Source organism: Tiliqua scincoides, chromosome 6 (assembly GCF_035046505.1).
Source record: "Tiliqua scincoides isolate rTilSci1 chromosome 6, rTilSci1.hap2, whole genome shotgun sequence".
In the NCBI taxonomy this organism is placed as follows: domain Eukaryota; kingdom Metazoa; phylum Chordata; class Lepidosauria; order Squamata; family Scincidae; genus Tiliqua; species Tiliqua scincoides.
This window is the reverse complement of record NC_089826.1, coordinates 43,988,951-44,012,068: the sequence shown is the minus strand read 5'-3', so window position 1 is coordinate 44,012,068 and position 23,118 is coordinate 43,988,951. Positions and strand designations below refer to the sequence as shown.

The following is a 23,118-nucleotide window of genomic DNA, read 5'->3' as shown; positions in this document are numbered from 1 at the left end:
TGCCTCAGTGGCGGGCGGGAGGCGAGTTTCCTGTTGATCCCGGAGTGCTGTGCACGGGCAGGGAAAGGCCCCCTCCCCTCCCCGTGCCTCTGGCCGGGTGCGCGCGCCCTTCTGCCCTGCCTGGCTGCTGCGTCCAGTGCCTCGGAGCTCTTCTAAGGCAGCCAGCAGGCCCGGCAGCAGCAGCCAACCAGCCTCTGAGACCAGCAGCTGAAACCTGTGCGCGGGCAGAAGGGAAAGCAGGAGCCGGTCGGCAGGTGCAGCGGGCGCAGGGCGGGGGTCCGGGAGGCGCGATGGAGGGGGTGGCTTCCTGAGAGCCTCTTTGTCTCCGACGCCGATGGCTGAAGCCTGGAGGCTGGAAGAGGACGAGGAGGAGCAGCTGAAGGAGCTGCGCAGAAGGCTCCGCAGAGTCAGCCTGAGCCCTGCAACAGGTAAGCCCCGAGCTGAGCCTGGGCAGGCTGCTGGAGTGGGCGGCCGGGAAACTCGGCTGGGTGCAACTCAGGGGCGGGTCCAGTGTTTCGGGGACACGCACACTATGAGCACGACCTTAACACCAGAGCCCAGGTCAACCAGGTGGGTAGACCGGGGCTCCCACCTGCACGGAGCCCAGATCTACCTGCCGGGGAGACCTGGGCTCCTGGTTGAACTTGTGGCCTCCATGGCTGTTTGTTGGGCGGGTAGACCTGGGCTCTGGGTTCAGCTTATGGTCTTCATCACCAAGAGTGGGTAGACCTGGGCTCCTGCCTGGACTCAGAGCCCAGATCTACCTGCCGGGTAGACCTGGGCTCCTATTCCAACTCAGCTTCGCCCAGTGGGTGTTCACCTGGTACCCAACTTTACTCCTCGCTGGCACAAGAGTTAGAGGGGGCACACACCCATTCTCCCCCTTGGATCTGCCCATGTCTTGAGTAGGGTGACCAGATGTCCTCCTTTTCCAGGTCACTTCCTCTTTTTTAGCCTCATGTCCTGGAAAAGAACTTAAGTCCCTCATTTTCCCTCTGAGCAGGCAGCGCAGAGCCTTCTTGTAATTAATAAATTATATGTAATAGTTTTTAATAAGCAATATAGTGTTTAACCACATGAAATCAATATATGAATGTAGATTTTGTCAAGTCCTGTTTTTTTTCTTGGGTGTCCTACATTTTGGGGTGCCTTGTCCTTTTTTGTGGTTATGATATCTGGTCACCCTGTCCTTGAACAGTGCCAGCTTACTAATGGGGGAAGGGCCGACACATTCCAGGTGGGACTTGAATCACTAATATGTGGTCAGGATTTGAGCCACAGTCCCGAGAACTCATAATTTACTCTTCCTCCCTGCCAGCAATGTACCAAGTCGCTTGAGAAAATCCACTTTTGAAACTCATGGGTGTTTCCAAAGCTGTTTGTAATATGGTGTGTCAGGGGGCTGCTTAAAAAGGAGTGGGGGAAAGACCAAAGTATCAACTCTTTTCAGAATCCCCTTTGATGGTGGCCTAGGTTGAAACTGTTTAACTTTCAGTTTGAGGATGTATTTAAGTCCCTTGAGAATACTTTTTTGCATGTATTGAGCAAGAGCTTCAGCTAGATGACTTCTAATGTTCCTGCCAGCTGTAACATTCTGATTTTATATGTGCAAAGCACATGATAAATTACTGGTACAATATACTTGTAATAGCACTTGGACAAGCCAAACATTTGGTCCCCTACGTCCGCTTGGTCCCCTAATGAAGACCAAACATTTTTGGACCCTATCAAAAAGGGAGCATAATCTCTGTAGTTGTGCACCCTCTGAATTTCCTCTAGTTCAGCATTTACCAAACTATGGGTTGGTGACTTACAACCCAACTTTTGGTGGTTTGCGAAATTCACAGGGTCAGTGGCATAGCTAAGGGGATGCAGGGGTAGCAGTTGCACCAGGCATCAAGCTTTAGGGGGGCAACAAGCTGAGCTTGATTCTAGTGACCAAAATTGTGAAAAACTTGGTATGTATGAATAATACATGTTATATATCATTGGAAAGGTAATTTAATGCAGAATGCAATGAAATAAACTGCATTGGAAAATATTTATTCTATCAAAAGTTATGGCCGATTAACCAGAAAATGAAAACACAACTGTCTTGTGGAACAAAAAGTGAATTTGCTTAACTGCAAACTGACCTATGAGACTGATTGTTCTGAATGCCAATGAGATGTTATTTTGATACAGCATGGATTTAATAACTTTTTATTTATTTACTTAATTAAATTTGATTTTATCATGCAGGGGCTTTACAGAATCTTTTCTGAGCCCAGTTAGCAGATAGATGCCTTAGCTATGCCACTGATGGGGGGAGGCAGCAGAGCAAGTGGGTGGTGAGCTGCTAGGGGGGGAAGGAGGTGGTTTCCTCCCAATTTTCACTTTTTAAAAAGCATGGGCATGATGTCACTTCCAGTTGTGACATCACTTCCAGGGCAACATTTTGAGTTTGGCACCGGGCTACACGATCATTAGCTACGCCACTGCACAGGGTAGATTAGGCTACGGGCATCAAGAGTTAAACAACTTACTACTTGTGGGTGGGGGTAGCATTGCTGCCAATCACCATTATAGCCACACAGTCTTGAGCAGCTGGTAAATAAACTTCTTTTCAAGGTGAGTCCCAATGCTAAAAAGTTACCTTCTGTCTATGGTTCGACTGATTTGGTTAGGTTTGAAAAGCCTAATGTGTGTATAAGAGACTTATAAATGGGCTTGTGGGCCACAAATAACCACTTTCTAAAAGATTTTTTCCATTATTGACATGATCATAACATATTGTAAGAACAAGATGGGGAGAGCATATGCAATCAATACTTAAGTAGTGTAGTGGCAGCTCAAGCCATTCATAAAAGGAGAAGGAATATCAAAGGATCATCTGTGTCGCGGCTTGGCATACATACTTAACACTGTGTTGACTTCCAAGATTTGCCCTGCAAACTTCCCTAAATTATTGGTCCCAGTGTTTGCACAACAGTGGACTGTTCCATGTTCTGAAGGGGTTTTCCTTCCCTTACCTTCTTGACAAGGGTTTTGTTTGCCTGTCACCTTCATAGGTGCTCCTTAAACATTTTAAGTTCTTACTGATAGATGTACTTCACAAGATTTGCATTCCTAAAGAGAATGACAGTTTCCCCCTACCAAACGATTCATCAACTAGAAAATTTGCTTGACTCTTTGATGCTGGTTTGCAAACAGATCGCCTGTTATTCTCTTGTCTTGGAATTAATTAAAATATGTTTAACCACATTGAAGGAATGTTAGTTGTTTTGTTTTGTTAATGTTCCAGCTCTGAATAGCTTATACATGGTTTCCCAGGCAGTCTCCAGTCTTGGCACTTTACAGGGGCAGGTGTTCCTAGTTTTAGCGGAACAGCCAGCCTTTTTATCAGTGTCGGTTTTGCCTGACTGACCCGAAGTCTGAAGCTCCCACTGAAACTCAAGAGCTGTGCAATCGAGTACATCAGTGTTGGGCTTCATTAGTGGTCTGTCTCCAAGTGGTCAGGTTCCAAAAGTAGGCAGAAGGACTCAGTCCATTCAACCCAGAGGCAGGTGTGGGATTCAAAACAGGCAGGGATCAGAACCCAAGGGGATTGGCACAAGCTCTACCATCATGCCATAAACAGATTGCACAGGCTGAAAAGGAAGTGATGAAGCTTGAAATTTATAGAGCCTGATGGAGAGCAATGGGCCTCTGCTGCCAGTGTATGCAGCTAATATCACAGCCTAGATGACCACCATGAAGCTCAGCCTACTAGGCTTGCAGTGCAGATACAATCCTGAAGGTGAATATCAGAGATAAGGCACTGAAATCTGACTGGTGGCATCCCCAGTTTAAGTCAGACATGCAGAAGCACCTTACAAGCAGGTACAATCTCCCAAGAACATCCGACAGACCCATTGATAAGGGCCATACAAGAGCGCATCTGTGTTCTTCTGCGCTCCTCTTCCAGGACAAATGTTTCTGTCTAGCTCACTCTGTTCATTCCAGAGAGCTTTGTTTGATATTCCAAGAGAACTTTGCCCTAAGCTGCCATAGTACAGAAAATGATCTCAGTAACTCTGCCAGGTGGATGATTGGTGCAGACCTGCCACCTAAATGTGTAGTTGTATCTTCTGTTTGTTTACCGCATTGGATTTAGTTCTAGCATTGTGGCCAATCAAGCATTTGCGGAAGAGATAGTCTTGTTTCCTATACTGTTGTTCTTTTTTGTAATTTTTTTTCCTTTTCGGTCCATCAGTCCCTTTCTATCATTCAACTTTCGAAGTGTTAGAAAACTGGCAAAATTTCTGGTTTAGGATTTGTGTCTAATTTCCTCTGTGATGGTTTGTTTTTTCTTTCACCTAATTCTGCTTATGTTTACGTACTATATACATAGGCTCTAATCTCAATGTGATCACAAAGCCTCATTTGGGGGTTTGTAGGAACCTTTCAAAACCTGTGCAAGAGAAGACTTGGATCCAATCCAATATTGGTACTGCTTTATTAAAACTGAGTTAATGATATAATCCTGCACAACCTCTTCTTGCTGTCTTACCCTGCAACTCCTAAGGTCAGCCCTACTCAGACTGCTGCCTCATAGGGTTGTTGTGAAGATAGAAGAGATGGGGGGAAATGGGGCAAGTGGGGCATGGATGGATCAGGTACCAAGAAGGGAGCAGGATCAGCAGTGGGTCCCCAGTTTCACACTTGATTGATTGGGGTCATGGCACAAAAGAGATTGAAGACCACTGCTCTAAATAAAAACCTTTTGGATTAGTAGTCCCATTTAACTATTAAAATACGCCTCATTGTAACTGGGAAGATGCGTACAGGAATATTAAACGTAAGGCAACTTTTAGCATATACGGTATTTAAAAGTTGGTCCTCTTCTGTGAGATTGTACTGTTCCTTGTGTTGTTAGATAGTCATGATTAGTGGGTAACTTTTCTCGATGAAGGGTTATTTAATAACGCCTGGTATTTGTATAATGCTGTTTGAGTATGCAGAGTGGTTCACATGTATTATCTTTATTAAGTCCTTGCAACAACCATGTAAAGTATGTTAGGCTGCAATCCTTAAACTATTTCCTGGGAGGAAGCCCCATTGAACATCATGAGACTTACATCTGAAGATAACACTATATTAGTATTTCCCATATTACAGCTGGGGTGCTGCTGTTGAGATTTTTCATTGCAAAGGCTTGATTTGAACCAGGCAAGTATTGATTTGCAGCTCAGTAGCTGTTGTTGATTGACATTTCCACTAACTGGCTGCTCACACTGGTGATATGACAATATGGCCTTTTTTTTGGGGGGGGGGGGTAAGGTAACATCCCATGTTCTTGCTAGAGTTGGTCTTGTCATCTAATTCTGTGGGCCGTTATGGAAAGTTGGGCCCCTGATTTATCAAAGGCAGTGTTGGCATTTCATTAAAAATCTCTCAATTATTATGAAGAACATTTATTCTTGTTCTAGATACTTGCTTATAATCTTTTTAAAGTTGTTGCTATACTATAACAATGGCAATTGAAACTATGGAAGCAAGTATCATGAACCTGGAATGAAACATCCTTTTTCTTTCTCTCTCATTTCATGCCTCTTCCTATATCGGTGTTTTCTAAATAATCTTGACAGAAAGTATTTCTATAGCATGGATTTGTTTTAAGAGATGTCAGTTGCCTGTCCCAGCGCAATCCAAATCTTTCAAAGACAGCAGAGATTTGTTCTGGATTCATTAGGAGTAACTAGGTGCACAATCATGCACCTGTTTTGAGCTGGCTGTTATAGACAGTAATGTAAAAAAATCAAATTATGCAAATACATTTAGTATAATTACTGTAAATTATTTTCTGTTCCACCAGACTATGAGAGCCTAAATCAAGCTATGGTTTGATGTCTCCATTGGCAGTTGCTGTGTTGCTTTTTACACTTTACTTTGTTCTACTTAACTGTTCTGTAGTTCTACTGTTTTAATATATTTTTCTTGTTTTTAATCTGTATTTTATCGTTATTGTAAACCACCTGAAGGATGGAACAGGAATATAAAAATAAAAGTAAAACATTGATTTGCAGTAGTTACTCCCTGTATAGTGGCAGGCATGTGCTTGTATACGAGTACAATACACAAGCTTGTATACAATGTACAGGGATAGATTAGATCTGCAGCAGTGAGAGCTCAGCCTCGGTTGTTGCGATTATGAAGGCTCTGTAGCTTCCAGGTAGCCCCCAGAATGCCTCTTGGTGCCACAGCAAGTGCTTCCCTAGCCATTCACTTCACCGCATGTCACTGCTATTTATGCTGTTATGGGCAAGAACTCATGTTCAGTGGCTGGGATCCAAAGAGCTACCTAGGCACAACCTGTGAGAGTTTTGTTGTCTTTGTGCTGCAGATATTCATTATCACAAACTGTTATTAAAAGAAATACCTTGTTTTAAAGGAGGTTTGCTTGAGTGGTGGTAACTGGGAGAAATGCCTTTTTCCCAGAATGTAAAAAAAAAAAGAATAAAAACCAGAAACTGTTAAAAGATTAAAATGCTGCAATAGAAGTTTCACTGGAAGTTCTCTCACCTTAAAAATGGCAAGAAAAGTGTTAAGCACACTTCAGAAGCAGATGTGTAACAAAATGTGTGGTAACTGGATATTTGTAACCAATCAGTCAAGAGGGTGATGGGTAGGGTGACCATCCAGGGATTTACAGTTGAGTACCACCAATATGCTAATGACACCCAGCTCTGATCTGTCTATCAAATACTGAAGTAGCTGTTAAAGTCCTGAAATATTGCCTGGAGATAGTGGATGAAGACTGACAAGCTGAAATTGAGTCTGGACAAAGCAAATCCTACTGGTCCAGAAATCCACAATGCACGTGCTAGCTAAACTATCAACCTGCTGCTGTTTTTAAACAGCCCCTAGTTCTGTGGGGCATCCAGGTCTTCTACATACTATGGGGCATGATACTCAATGACAAGCATTTGTCCTAATAGAGCTTCCTTTTGAGAAGACTTGTTGAATAGATTTTGCCCATATTGAGGATTGGACTAATACGTTTGAAATCATACACTAACTAGAGACTTGGAATTGGCATGGTGGTGGATTCAGATGCAGCATGTTGTTCAGTGTCTTGAGCCACCTGGATTTGTTCTGAAGCACTGGAAAAATGGGCAGGGTCAAGCAGGACCAGACAGGTATAGAATACTGTACAAGATTTGATAAAATATGCTTCCCAACATCATCACTGCTGTGCAGCTAGATCTCTAATGTGCACATGCTCTTTGCTTGTGCTATGGACAGCATTGTGGAACTTTACCTTTATAGAGAAGGATGGATGAAATGCCCTTTGATTCCTTTCAGTTGTTTGGTTTTATGATTTGTAACCAGTGACTGTGCAGATACCAAGTACCTGATTAATGTCTCAGCTAGAGCTAGTTATGGGATTGCTCCAAAGTCCAAGGAAGTCAGTAGGAAGAATGCACTGAAGTCAACTGGCTGTGCACCAAACACTGTTAGAATAAATTAAGTGTGGTAACAGAGGCTCTTTTGCTGTTATCTGTTGCAGCTTATCCTTGGAAATGAACCAACATCACTAAGAATAAAGTCTGTTTTTATTTTACAGAAAAGTACTTGTCTGCTGACAGTTGTACCAGGGGACAAATAGAACCATAAAAAGTTGCATTTTCACAACAGCTATAAAAGCGTATTCTGAAAAATGAAATATAATCTAGACAAAAGGATTTTAAACGTTGAGAGAGAGAGAGAGAGAGAGAGAGAGAGAGAGAGAGAGAGACCTTTTGTCCCCGGTTTATTTCAGCTTAAGTTTTTGTGGACTATAGTCCACTATCTTTAGTGGTTAGTCTTTAAAGTGCTACAAGGCTTTTTGTTGTTTTTGCTACAGCAGACTAACAGCCCAATCCTATGCATGTCTACTCAGAAGTGAGTCCCATTAGTGTCAAAGGGGCTTCCTCCCAGGAAAGTGTGGATAGAATTGGGTTCTCACATGGCTACCCCTCTGGAATTCCTCTTTAAAGGAAGTAGATCTCCCTCAACACCCCCAAAAAATCAAAGCAAGCTTCTCCTATATATAATTAAAAGCAACTTGATAACCTAGAAATGAAATTGGCACCCCAGTCCTAGGCATGTCTAAGACATGAGTTCCACTGAATTCAGTGGGGTCTCCTCCCAGCTTAAACGTGTACAGAATTGCAGCCCAGAAAAGCTACAAAGAGGAATTTGAAATGAAAGAGGCACCATTGTCTGTGGAGTTGACTCTTGTATATGCAAGTCAGAGCCTGATGTTGCTGTCATCTGGTGATAAACATGCATGTGCAAATTTCCTTCATTTCCCTGATCTAGCAACATCCTGTCTCCTGGACTGGAAAATATAATTCTGGGGTGCTTCTGTTTAAAAAAAACACAAAAAATAGGGTAAATTTTCCTTCACACACATACCCCAACCCACTCTCTTAAGTGTGAGAATTTGCTTTTTTAAAAAAAAAAATTAAGTGAATGTTTAATTGCTTTTTTCCATAAATTGAATAAGGAAAAACATTTAAAAAAATTCAAAAGTGCTGCTTATCAAAAGAGACACGCAGACATTCAGGGCCCAGTCCTATCTAGCTTTCTATCACTGATGCAGCCACAATGCTGCCCTGAGGTAAAGGACCAAACTTTCTCTTACCTTGAAGAGGTCTTCATGGCTGCCTCCCCACTGCAGGATGCATCACATACCTTGTTGGCATGGCTGCATCAGTGCTGGAAAGTTGGATAGGATTGGGCCCCCAAAGTAATACCAACAGCATGATTTTCTGTATATTTACAGACAATCATGATACTAGCATTATTGTCTGTATATTTACTCAGAAGTAAATTCCTTCTTCTGAGACAGGGTTCTTCTTCTGAGACAGGGTTGTAATCATGGGGGACTTCAATTATCCTCATATTGACTGGGTCAATTTGTGTTCTGGTCACGATAAGGAAACCGGATTTCTTGACGTGCTGAATGACTGTGGCTTGGATCAGCTAGTCACGGAGCCCACCAGAGGACAGGTGACTCTGGATTTAATTTTGTGCGGCACGCAGGACCTGGTTAGAGATGTAAATGTTACTGAGCCATTGGGGAACAGTGATCATGCTGCGATCCGTTTTGACGTGCACGTTGGGAGAAGAATACCAGGCAAATCTCTAACAAAAACCCTTGACTTCCGACGGGCAGACTTCCCCCAAATGAGGAGGCTGGTTAGAAGGAGGTTGAAAGGGAGGGTAAAAAGAGTCCAATCTCTCCAGAGTGCATGGAGGCTGCTTAAAACAACAGTAATAGAGGCCCAGCAGAGGTGTATACCGCAAAGAAAGAAGGGTTCCACTAAATCCAGGAGGGTGCCCGCATGGCTAACCAGCCAAGTTAGAGAGGCTGTGAAGGGCAAGGAAGCTTCCTTCCGTAAATGGAAGTCTTGCCCTAATGAGGAGAATAAAAAGGAACATAAACTGTGGCAAAAGAAATGTAAGAAGGTGATACTGGAGGCCAAGCGAGACTATGAGGTTGGCCCTCTGGATGGTGAGGGAGGGAAAGGGGAGATAAAAGGAGACTTAGAGATGGCAGAGAAATTAATTGAGTTCTTTGCATCTGTCTTCACGGCAGAAGACCTCGGGCAGATACCGCTGCCCGAACGGCCCCTCCTAACCGAGGAGTTAAGTCAGATAGAGGTTAAAAGAGAAGATGTTTCAGACCTCATTGATAAATTAAAGATCAATAAGTCACCGGGCCCTGATGGCATCCACCCAAGGGTTATTAAGGAATTGAAGAATGAAGTTGCAGATCTCTTGACTAAGGTATGCAACTTGTCCCTCAAAACGGCCATGGTGCCAGAAGATTGGAGGATAGCAAATGTCACGCCTATTTTTAAAAAGGGAAAGAGGGGGGACCCGGGAAACTATAGGCCGGTCAGCCTAACATCCATACCGGGTAAGATGGTGGAATGCCTCATCAAAGATAGGATCTCAAAACACATAGACGAACAGGCCTTGCTGAGGGAGAGTCAGCATGGCTTCTGTAAGGGTAAGTCTTGCCTCACGAACCTTATAGAATTCTTTGAAAAGGTCAACAGGCATGTGGATGTGGGGGAACCCGTGGACATTATATATCTGGACTTTCAGAAGGTGTTTGACATGGTCCCTCACCAAAGGCTACTGAAAAAACTCCACAGTCAGGGAATTAGAGGACAGGTCCTCTCGTGGATTGAGAACTGGTTGGAGGCCAGGAAACAGAGAGTGGGTGTCAATGGGCAATTTTCACAATGGAGAGAGGTGAAAAGCGGTGTGCCCCAAAGATCTGTCCTGGGACCGGTGCTTTTCAACCTCTGCATAAATGACCTGGAGACAGGGTTGAGCAGTGAAGTGGCTAAGTTTGCAGACGACACCAAACTTTTCCGAGTGGTAAAGACCAGAAGTGATTGTGAGGAGCTCCAGAAGGATCTCTCCAGACTGGCAGAATGGGCAGCAAAATGGCAGATGCGCTTCAATGTCAGTAAGTGTAAAGTCATGCACATTGGGGCAAAAAATCAAAACTTTACATATAGGCTGATGGGTTCTGAGCTGTCTGTGACAGATCAGGAGAGAGATCTTGGGGTGGTGGTGGACAGGTCGATGAAAGTGTCGACCCAATGTGCGGCGGCAGTAAAGAAGGCCAATTCTATGTTTGGGATCATTAGGAAGGGTATTGAGAACAAAACGGCTAGTATTATAATGCCGTTGTACAGATCTATGGTAAGGCCACACCTGGAGTATTGTGTCCAGTTCTGGTCGCCGCATCTCAAAAAAGACATAGTGGAAATGGAAAAGGTGCAAAAGAGAGCGACTAAAATTATTACTGGGCTGGGGCACCTTCCTTATGAGGAAAGGCTACGGCGTTTGGGTCTCTTCAGCCTAGAAAAGAGGCGCCTGAAGGGGGACATGATTGAGACATACAAAATTATGCAGGGAATGGACAGAGTGGATAGGGAGATGCTCTTTACACTCTCACATAATACCAGAACCAGGGGACATCCACTAAAATTGAGTGTTGGGCGGGTTAGGACAGACAAAAGAAAATATTTCTTTACTCAGCATGTGGTCGGTCTGTGGAACTCCTTGCCACAGGATGTGGTGCTGGCGTCTAGCCTAGATGCCTTTAAAAGGGGATTGGACAAGTTTCTGGAAGAAAAATCCATTATGGGGTACAAGCCATGATGTGTATGTGCAACCTCCTGATTTTAGAAATGGGTTATGTCAGAATGCCAGATGCAGGGGAGGGCACCAGGATGAGGTCTCTTGTTATCTGGTGTGCTCCCTGGGGCATTTGGTGGGCCGCTGTGAGATACAGGAAGCTGGACTAGATGGGCCTATGGCCTGATCCAGTGGGGCTGTTCTTACGTTCTTATGTTCCCTTTGAGTTTAATGGTGCTCACCATTTCTCAAACAAGTGTGCATAGGATTGCAGCCCAAATAGAGCAAAAAGAATCAAGTTTGCCAGCACTCAAAGCCTCAAAGATTACTTTTTCTGCTAAAGCGAAGTTCCCCCATATACTGGTAATGGAGAAATGGAATGGAATGAAGACCCTTCTTTTTAAACAAGCCTTCTGAGTTCTTGGCCTTTTTAACATCTTTTCAACATCTTTTAATTTTTTACAGGCCTGATTCTTTTGTGACTTGCTGCTCTATAATCTTTTTACCTTTTTACTACTTGTTATCTGACTACTGTTTTTATGATATGTGTTAATATGCTTTTATCTGTTTTTAAATTATGTTGTTAATCTGTTTTTTAATTGTATTGTTTAATCTGTTTTTAACCTGTTGTAAGCCACCTTGAGTCCCTTCGGGGAGAAAGGTGGGGTAAAAATAAAGTTGTTGTTGTTGTTGTTGTTGTTGTTGTTGTTGTTATTATTATTATTCCAGTGAAGACCAATCCCCAAACTTGCAGTAAGCAAAAGGAACATAACAAAATCCTTAGGTAATACTCTTTTGGGTTGCTGTTCAAAGATCAATGGCAATGAAAGAACTGTATCTGGTGAAGTATGTGAGCTTACAATAACAGAAATTACGGAAGAGACTTTCTTCTAGAAATTGTACCATCTTTTTACAAAGATGTGTTAATAAGTGTCTTTGGTGGCACAATCTCTTCAGCTTATTTGTAGAACTTTAAAACACATTAAGGGCACAATCCTAACCAACTTTCCAGCACTGACTTAGCTGCTATGCAGCCCCCAAGGTAAGGTCTTGAGGAGGCCCCCTTGACTACCTCCCCACTACAGGATGCAGTACATACCACATTGGCACAGCTATGTCAGTGCTGGAAAGTTGGTTAGGATTGCACCCTTAGTCACTTTACCTGAGGAAAGGGACCTTCTATGAATTAAGGATATGCCCTTTCATTTGGGAGGAGACAGACCTGAAAGGTTTCTTGCACCAGTCAGTATTTCCAATCAGGTTCAGATATTACCGCACCCAAACCTTTTCCTCAACAACCTTTGAATCCTTGATATAATTTATACTACTCAACAATCAAAAGTGGATAAACCCCAAATAAAAGCTTAACCCTTGAAGTGGAAAGGACTCTCCAACATTCTAACTGAGTCAGGGGTTGAAGTCTTGAACTACGGGTAAAGGAAAAAATTAAGAGGGTTACCTGTAATAGTTGAAACAAGTTCATTTTAATTCTGCTCAGTTTGTTTTTAAGCCGTTAACCTAAGGAAGGATTTTATTAAGAAATAAATCACATAAATGAAATGGGCCTCGTTGGCACCAGGATCTAAAGCCTGTGACTTGTCCGTATCATTAAAAAAGGATGTAACCGAACATAAATGAGCAATGAAGCTAAGGGTGTAAACCTGAGTCATCCTTCTTTCCGCATAGCAAGAATCACCTTTGGAAAGGGATCACTATTGAAACCAAGATAAATATGTGATTTAAGCTGATACGTCAAAGCTGCCAAATCCACCTTATCTAAGATCACAGTTTCTAGTTGAACTCATTGCTCCTCTCAAGTGGTTTTAGCAAGAAGAACAAATTTCTGAAGTTGGGAGGCTGCAAAATATAAGCACACATTTGGGATACTTGTGTACCTGGCTACCTACTCCTTCTAACTTATACAGTTGACTAGTTAAACCTGGATCCTTTTCCCCACAAAAAAGTTGGTGTATTTGTTTCCATTTAACAGAATACCTTTAAAATACAGTTATCTGGCATGTACAGTGAATAGCGATGTTGCAGAATACCCAAACATGCCAGCATTTGTTTACAAGCCACACATACCCCAACCCAGACAGGGCTTCCGCTACTTCTTCACATACCAGGCAGGTAGCCCTTTATGGTGACCTTTTGCTCACAAAGACCATATAGGAATAGAGATATTCTACTTCCACAAGAAGGACTCGTGAAGAATGAAGTGGAATGCCTCTATTCTTAAAGGGGCTCATGAAGAAGTAGAAAGAGTGGAGCAGCACCACAGAAGCAACACCACTTACCTGTCAGGTAAATGGGAGAGGCTGGGGGCTTGCTTAACTGATGTTTCAATAAGCAGTGTGTAGTTTTTAACTTTCATCTCTGCCTGTCTGATACAGCGGGGCAACGATTCCAATTAGCTAAGTTTGTCACTTAACCAAGTGCTATGCAGCTTTTACTATACTTTGAAGATAACTAAATCAGGAGGGTTTGAAAGCCGAAATGTAGGTATGTCATAACTGAAGACAGCTGGGGTGGAGGGAACATGATTGAAACATAAAATTGTGCGTGGGATAGATAGAGATAAATTTTTTCCCTCTCACATCATACCAGAATGAGGGGTAATCATTAAAATTGACTGTCGGGAGAGTCAGCATGTAATTAATATGTGAATCTCCTTGCCACAGAGTGTTGTGATGGTACCTGGCTAGAACTAAATCAAATGCGTTCAAACTGTAAGAGAGGCAGTTCTGTTTGGATATCAGGAAGAAATTCTTAACTGTAAAGGTGGTGGTGGCTTGAAAGGCATCTGCTGGAGATGCTCTAGGTCTGAGAATTTCCTGCTACAGGAAGGTGGTAGACTAGATGACCTTGTGGAATTATTATTATTATTATTAATAAATTCTGTTTGGTGGTTTGCTATAGCAGTTTAAAATTTAAGCATTGTAATTTAGACAATTCTGGTGGAATTTGGATACGTAATTATATTGTTTGTTTTTACTCTGCATTTCTTTCAAAATTTCCTGTGTCTCCATCATAGTATGAAAGATAAAGATAGGACTTATCAACATAGACCTTAAAACAAATAACTGCCTGATACTGAGTAATAATGGTCATTAGTTGTAGAAGAACTGAAGCTGCATCCAGAAGCAACAAGGCAATGTAGTCAAAAATCTAAGATGTGATGAACCATTGTAATATCCAGACCTTGAATTCCAGGGTGAGTCTAGATCAGGTTTGCCTAAGACTCCAGGATAAACAGTAATCTAAATAAATCGTAATCAGGATGAAGGCCATCCTTGTTTTGTGTATTTATTTAATATCATTTCCTTGGATTCCAGAGCATGATGAAGTCATGGTGAATGTGTATGCCTGATTTCAATTTTGCATGCCCACTGACACAGAGGAGGGCTGCTCACGCAGTCCATTCAGTAGCCTAGGTTGCCTGTCACCTAGGGTTATAGGATGCCCTTTGTCATTGTGACAGAGAACATGAAGAGGGAGGTTTCCAGGTTTTCCCTGTTGCCAAATTATAACATTTACCACTTTGTCTATTATATGCATGGGTACCATATTGAGCAGTGTAGCTGTTACTTCAACTTAGCTGCTTTCCCTATTGTTTCCCTAATATGTAAAGAGAGAGAGAAATTGACAATGTTACGTCCCATACAAATTTTGAACATTTTGTCATGTAAATAACGTGGAATGGTTCAGATGTTAACTGTGACCAGCCCATCCTAAACATATGAAGGAGGAACACTGGAGCAGTTTGCTTAAACTGACCCTAACTGTGTGACTCAAGTGCTGTTTTAAAGTACTATTGATTTGTATAATGAAAGGTGTGGTTCAGCTGACTGCCTCTAGTGTAATTTAGAGAACAGCAGGGTGGCTCCTCGGGAGGAGAAGAAATACGTTTGCTCACATATTTCCTGTCCATATCTAAGGTGGGCTTGCTGAAGTAGTAATTGAACTGTCTTATTTCTCTCAGCCTTTTCCCGTGACCACTTCCTACATACCAGAACAATGTGGCAAACAGCCACACTGAAATTATCCTATGAAGGAGCTTTATATGGAATCCCTATTTGGAGCTTTTAAATGAATAACAGAACTTAGATGGCTTCCTACTAGAGAGGTAGGTTGTTGACAGTTCAGCCTTCCATTGTGTTCACTCTCTTGTAGATTAAACAAATACAGTGCTCCTTGTTGGAGCATTCATTTATCTAAGAAATCAAATTCAAAGATATAATCTGTGTTTTTAAAGGTCACTATTGTTTGCTATTTTGCTGTTGACGTATATGGTAGAAAATTTTCAGCAATTCTAAGATGGTGGGTGGAGTGAAACTGATGGGCTTAATCCACAAAACTGTTCTACTCAGTCCCTGTTTGTTTGAGTGGGAGATGCACTTGATTCATTGAGCCAGCATGTTGTTGAAATTTTCTTTGGTACAGTAGATCATAAAGAAACTAGAAGTGCATTGTGGAAACTCAAACTGACTTAAAATTGTAATTTTAAAAAAATGAATATTAGAATAACGAGTATTTCAATTAGACATTGGGTTGTTTCCCAAGTTCAGTAAACCATGGTTAAGGAAGTTAGGGCGCAGTCCTAACCCACTTTCCATCACTGATGTAAGGGTAATGCAACTTCGAGGTAAGGGAAAAAACATTGTCATACCTTGAGGAGGCTTCCGTGACTGCCTCTCAACTGCAGGATGCAGCACATACCCCACTAGCACAGCTATGCCAGTGCTGGAAAGTTGGTTAGGATTGCACCCTTAGTTCCATTGAAATCAATAGGACAACATTAAATTTAGGATACATTGTCACGAATAAACTAAGCATGCAGTTCCCAAACAGGGAGCTGCAGTGAACTCAAAGGGGCACCATGGAATAGCTTAAAGGAGCTGTGGAATATTTAAAGAGAAACACAGTGTGGAGCGCCATGAAAACATTACAGTTGGTCTAGAGTGCTGTGAAAAGGGAAAGCTTGGGAACCACTTAAGGCACAATCCTAACCCACTTTCCAGCACTGGCATAGCTGTGCCAGAGGGATGTGTGCTGCATCCTGCAGTTGGGTGGCACTCATGGAGGCCTCCTCAAAGTAAGGGAATGTTTGTTCCCTTACCTCGGAGCTGTATTGCCCTTATGTCAGCGCTGGAAAATGGGTTAGGACTGCGGCCTTAGCTTCTTCAATGGAAGAAGCCATGCTTTGCAAGTAGAATGTATTATTTTTTGAATAAATAAATAGAAGGTCCCGGATCCAGTCCCTGACTTCTCCTTTCATTTGGAATTCTGGTAGGAGGGCTGAGATAAAGACCCCTTCCGGAGTCCTTACAGAACTGCTGGCATTGAGAGTGACAGTACTGGAGGAGGCAAACCAATGGTCTGATTTATAGTCCTGTGTACGGCAACTTTGTACATTTGTAGCATGCAATCAGCCAGTGCTGCATGGCGATTTCAGATAAAGCATAGAAGCTGTTGTCTGTGTGTTATTTTCTCATGCCTCACAATCTACCTTCAGACTGTTTAAGATGGCCTCTTGACTTAGGCAGGCAGGGAGTGGAGAGTTTTGGAAGAGATTCAAGGCCACTAATAGCAACAGAAACAAAGGCTCTGAAAGCCAAGGCTGCCATTGAAAATTGAATGGATTATTTTTTAAACACACTAAAGTAACTTGAGATCATATCACAGTAACTGAGACTGCAGAAGCACCACTTTTGGTCGCTGAACGGTATCCCATTTATGTTTTAAGTGGGTTTGGTTCCTGTTGTGCATGGTTCGTTTCCCTTCTGTTGTCTTCTGCTGTCTGTGTTTCTGTATATAACGAATATGTTCTTTTCCCCCCCTTATGTTACTGTACAGTGGATTGTTGTGTCAGGATAACTGTGCTTTCATTCATGTCAAGGTTTGCTTGGGCCTCCTCCTAGACAGACAACTATTATCATTATTTTTCTTCAGACATGCAATTTATCAGTTGGCTGCCCTCTTGGGATAAGGAACATCCCAAGCATCCAGTTGAGCAGGAATTGCTCCTGCTTTCAAAAGTGGTGGATTCTCTCATGGGGGGTGGTGTGGTACAAACTCTACCCTATCCATTCCTCTTCCCAGTGCTCTCCAATGGTCCCTTATGGTTGCCTCCACATTCCTTCTGCTGATGCACCCTGTGAGTGGTATGCAAAAGTTGAGCATAAGTATTAATTCCACTTAAACAATAACTAAACTCTACTATTTTCAGAACCTTGCATAGGTATTGGGGCTTTGTTTGACACCCCTGCTTTAAAGTATACAGTAGTCCCTCGCTATCTGCAGGGGTTTGGTTCTGGCCCCCCAATGGATACCAATAGCCGTATACTGGAGTCTCTTTGAAACAGGTGAAACCAGTAAGAAAATAGCCTTCCCTACTGTTGCGCCACAGGGTTGTGCTGTTTGCAGGGCAGACTTCTATGCTCCTACAAGTCACTTCCAGGTCACACACCCCCCTGCCCTTGGCTTGTTCCAGAATGCATCGTGTGACCCAGAATTGGTTTCCAGGAGAGCAGAAGACTGCCATGCAGCCCTCCAAACACTGCAGTTTTGTGGTATGATGCTAGGAAAGATTATTTTCTTACTGGATTTTACTTTTAAAAGGAAACTCTGGCATCTGCGAATAGTGAAATCCACTGATGCCGAACCCGCAGATAAGGCAGATCTACTACTCTCAAAAATGAGATGCAAGAAGAGCTTCACTAGGGCAACTGTCTATACAAAAGAACAACCTGGACAGTTTGGTTCAGATTATCAAATAGAATAGGCAGGAGGTCTGGTCTAGAGGGTAGAGCCTTCATTTGCCTGAAGATTAACATCCACAAGGTCGCCAGTTCGAGGCCACCGGCACCATGCGACCTTGAAGCAGCTGACAAGCTGCAGCTGAGCTGTTCCATCTGCTCGGAGCGTGGGAGGATGGAGGCCAGAATGTTAAACCAGATCGGAGTGTAACACCTTGAATGTAGTGGTTCTTGAAAGAAAGAACCTTCTTTCAATTTGTAAAAATCCCTGCATGGATTTAATAAGCCTGCCTATGTAAACCGCCTTGAATAAAGTCTTGAATAAAGACCAAGAAAGGCGGTATATAAATACTGTATATTATTATTATATTATTATTATTATTGTTGGAACCCAAATGAGCACCAAGCCTGTGTACTCCCTCCTTTTTCTCCTCGCCTCAGGTACAGAGCTGTGCTACAAGAATTGTGATTTGTTAAGCCACAATTCCACATGTCACCCACATGTGAGGATTCGGGTTTAACTGTGGCTTTCAGACTGGGATCCAAAACCAAGTACTTGATCCTGGTTCTGTTGTTGAAATTTTCTAGTTGTTTTGAACTCGTAGTTGAAATTTTGAACTTTTTGGGTGTACAATAGCTATCAAATCCATCACATCTGCCTAACCATCGCCTTCAGGAAGCCAACAAGTAGGGCATTAAGGCAGAAGAGTTCCCTGCTATTGCTCCCCAGCAATCGGTATTCAGTAACACACAAACCTGAAAGTTCTGTGCAGACATCATCACAGGCAGACCAAAACTAAGCTTCCTTGCACTGGAGTAACAGCAACACCAAAATGGTGACCACTGTATCCCACGGGTGTTGGAAAGCCACTGGAGGTCTCCTTGGGGAAAGGAGGAATGCCCCAGGCCCCACAATGGGCTATTCTCTGTTTTGCTGACCCAGACTTGAGAACCTTTGTGTTGGGTTTTTCAGCCTGACATGGAGGATAGAATCCAGTGTAGCAGGGTTTGGCCACTCCCACCCCCATCCTGGATCGGTTCCTCCCTCCACCCCAAACACCGCGGTCTACCATCATTATGTCTAGTAGCCTATCATTTATTGAGACATAAGTTGTACTGATCTCAATAGAACCTCAAGAAAGTATTCTTATGCCAGCCTTTAGAATTGGATGGCATTACTTGCTGATGGGTATACGTCCTGGGGAGGGCGTTACTTCCCCTTTTACATGTGTCTTGTTCTGACAGAGGCTCTTGAACTGAATTTTGGTCAAGTGACCCATCTGCATTTCCTAATGAGCACCAGGATCAATGACCTTGAGAAGAATGCCTCCAAGAGATTGCATATAGTAACCATGACTAGCTCATACACTCTGTTGATAACATTGTCATAATGTGTAATAATCACAAGTCCAAATGTGTACATTCAGCCACCTGCTTTATGTTATAGAAGGAACTATATTATATAATTTTATATATTATAATGCCATTGTACAAATCAATGGTAAGGCAACACCTGGAATATTGCGTCCAGCTCTGGTCGCCACATCTCAAAAAGGACATAGTGGAAATGGAAAAGGTGCAAAAGAGAGTGACTAAGGGCACAATCCTAACCAGGTCTACTCAGAAGTAAGTCCAATTTTGTTCAATGGGGTTTACTCTCAGGAAAGTGTGGTTAGGATTGCAACCCAAGATGATTACTGGGCTGGGGCACCTTCCTTATGAAGAAAGGCTATGACGTTTGGGCCTCTTCAGTCTAGAAAAGAGGCGCCTGAGGGGGGGACGTGATTGAGACATACAAAATTATGCATGGAAAGGATAGAGTGGATAGAGAGATGCTCTTTACACTCTCACATAACACCAGAACCAGGTGACATCCACTAAAATTGAGTGTTGTTAGGACAGACAAAAGAAAATATTTCTTTACTCAGCTTGTGGTTGGTCTGTGGTGATGGCATCTGGCCTAGATGCCTTTAAAAGGGGATTGGACAAATTTCTGGAGGAAAAATCCATCACCCGTTACAAGCCATGATGTGTATGTGCAACCTCCTGATTTTAGAAATGGGCTATGTCAGAATGCCAGATGCAAGGGAGGGCACCAGGATGCAGGTCTCTTGTTATCTTATGTGCTCCCTGGGGCATTTGGTGGGCCGCTGTGGGATAAAGGAAGCTGGACTAGATGGGCCTATGGCCTGATTCAGTGGAGCTATTCTTATGTTCTTATGAACCAGGGAAGGTTGAGCCCTATAGATACAACTAAAGCAACATTGTAAGTGTAAAGCAAAAGTAAATTGCCTTTAAGCGCTAAGTGCAGCTTACCCTTTCCAAAATTAGCCTCACACGGCCTCTTCAAGGCTGACCTGTTTTATCCCCATACAGCTTTTATTAAATCTTTTTTCTTATTTTTTTATTTTCTGTGAGACTGAAAAATAATGGGCTACTCAAGGGTACATGGTGAATTCAGGTAGAAGCTGAAATTTATACGTGGACTTCAGCCTTAAGTCTTCTTCACACTATACTGAACCAGCTTCTTATGATCTAGGCTCCCTCACCGTTGTGGCCAATATCTTCACTGTATTTTGGACACATCATGTAGTCAGGATTGTGTTCAGTGGAGGCAATAAAAATGTCAAGGCACTCTACCTCAGAGCATGTGGAAAGTGCTAACTTTCCATAGATAGCCAGTAGCGTACCCCATTAACTTGGGCAGAAATGCTCACAATCGACTTCTAGTAATGTTGGCAAACATTCTCCCCTGTAATAAGGACAATCTGAGTAGGCATGATTGAACCCCAAAGAGGCATTGCAACCTTAGAGGCATGATTTTTCAGTTACAACAAAATAAAAACACATCTCATTTTTATAAAAAACAAACAAAGAAACAAAAATAAACTGGAAATACTAAAAAAAAATTGTGCTGGACTGGGGGGTGCATGGGTAATGGCTGTGGCAGCATCTGCTTACATAGATGGTAAATGACCTACTGGTATCAGGCTGCTCACAGGATAAAGGTATCCCCTACCTAGTACACTTTTAAAGTATTTATAATATAATTTATAAAAATGTGCTCTTGGAATAAAAACACATAACATCATTTTCTGCACATTTCCTCCTTGGGGAAAAATCAAAATCTGCAAAACAATAAAAACATTTAAGAACACCTCCACCTATAGCAAGTCAACTTGCAGCAGACTGCCTCTGAGCATGTAGAGAGTATTCTCACCTGGCAAAAGTGAACAGATTCATCGCCCTCTTCCTCTTCCAGTCACATATAGAGGCAACTGGGGAAATGCCACTTGCCACAGGACAGATTTGTCAGTCTTAGAGCAGAAAGAGGACATTGCCTGCCCTCATGCTTTGACACGAAACTAAAAAGAAACCAGCTAGTTGCTGTCTAGTCTACAACAAGCCAATCACCTCTCAAGTGCTTGCATCATTGCCTCTGTCCTTCTAGGAGGGTGTTGCCTCTCAACAGAGAAGCTGCAGACATGGTATGGTGCCCAATGGTTCATGGTATGGTATGTTTCATCCAGGTTCAGCCATGGTATGGTTCATCCAGGTGTGTGTGCAGCAAACACTTCAAACTCTTTTCAAAGCAGAGAACATAGACAGTGCACATTATCCAATTATGCATTGTCTTTTATTATCCATCTCATGCATGATGATTATTATTGTTGCCCCAGACATGGCAGCTTGCCAACCTGTGTACTCTAGTCACAGAGCTGCAATTTCTTACCCCCCCCCCCCCCCACAGCTTACCTACATGAATCTAATGAGCTGGGACAGACAGTAGGGATAGCACAGCAGTGTACCCACCTGCTGCCTTTTTGCAGACATCCCTGCTGTCTGATCCAGCCTTTTAAACTCAATAGAGGTAGCTGAAATAATCAATGTGGCTGTGCTTTTCTTTCCAGCCAGAAAACCAGTCATGTGGTCCTTTGTCAGCAGCACCTGCAGCATCTTCTGCTGTTAAAGGGCCAAGAAAGACAACTTATATAGTAGAAATAAGAACAGCCCCACTGGATCAGGCCATAGGCCCATCTAGTCCAGCTTCCTGTATCTCACAGCAGCCCACCAAATGCCCCAGGGAGCACACCAGATAACAAGAGACCTCATTCTAGTGCCCTCCCTTGCATCTGGCATTCTGACACAGCCCATTTCTAAAATCAGGAGGTTGTACATACACATCATGGCTTGTAACCCGTAATGGATTTATCCTCCAGAAACTTGTCCAATCCCCTTATAAAGGCGTCCAGGCCAGACGCCATCACCACATCCTGTGGCAAGGAGTTCCACAGACCAACCACATGCTGAGTAAAGAAATATTTTCTTTTCTCTGTTTTAACTCTGCCAACACTCAATTTTAGTGGATGTCCCCTGGTTCTGGAGTTATGTGAGAGTGTAAAGAGCATCTCTCTATCCACTCTTTCCTTCCTGTGCATAATTTTGTATGTCTCAATCATGTCCCCCTTCAGGCGCCTCTTTTCTAGGCTGAAGAGACCCAAACGCCGTAGCCTTTCCTCATAAGGAAGGTGCCCCAGCCCAGTAATAATTTTAGTTGCTCTCTTTTGCACCTTTTCCATTTCCACTATGTCTTTTTTGAGATGTGGCGACCAGAACTGGACACAATACTCCAGGTGTGGCCTTACCATCGATTTGTACAACGGCATAATATTAGCCGTTTTGTTCTCAATACCTTTTCTAATGATCCCAAGCATAGAATTGGCCTTCTTCACTGCCGCCACACATTGGGTCGACACTTTCATCGACCTGTCCACCACCACCCCAAGATCTCTCTCCTGATCTGTTACAGACAGCTTAGAACCCATTAGCCTATATGTGAAGTTTTGATGCAGCAATGTACTTTGTGTACAGCAGTGTAAATGCAGCAGTGTACTTTCAGTAGAGTGAAGGAGGTGATGCTGTTGTCTTAGGGCCAGTGTCATTGCAGTGGTGACGACATAAGTGGATGGGAAAGGAGGTTATAGAAATGTGTGCTCAGTTACTCTTTATTTGATGGGTCAGTTTAATCTCTCATTGGTAGAGGTCTTTGTTCTTGCTGAGTAATTACAGCCTAGGTATTACTGAACACATGGGCTTACTTCTGAGTAAAGTAAATAACACTGTTTTCAAATACCTCTTCTTATTAGTTGTTCTGCCAAATTCCCACATGATACTGACATTGAACAAGAAC

At 42.9% G+C, this 23,118-nt stretch overlaps 1 protein-coding gene across 1 annotated transcript in view; it reads left to right on the top strand.

Annotated features, from left to right (window-relative positions):
• The first annotated feature begins 73 nt into the window (after window positions 1-73).
• SH3D19 (SH3 domain containing 19) overlaps window positions 74-23,118 on the top strand; it is a 96,701-nt gene continuing 73,656 nt past the window's right edge. Inside the window, exon 1 of the mRNA XM_066632236.1 lies at window positions 74-428. Coding sequence (XP_066488333.1) covers window positions 335-428 — 94 coding nt within the window. The 5' untranslated portion in view covers window positions 74-334. The remainder of the gene's footprint in view (window positions 429-23,118) is intronic.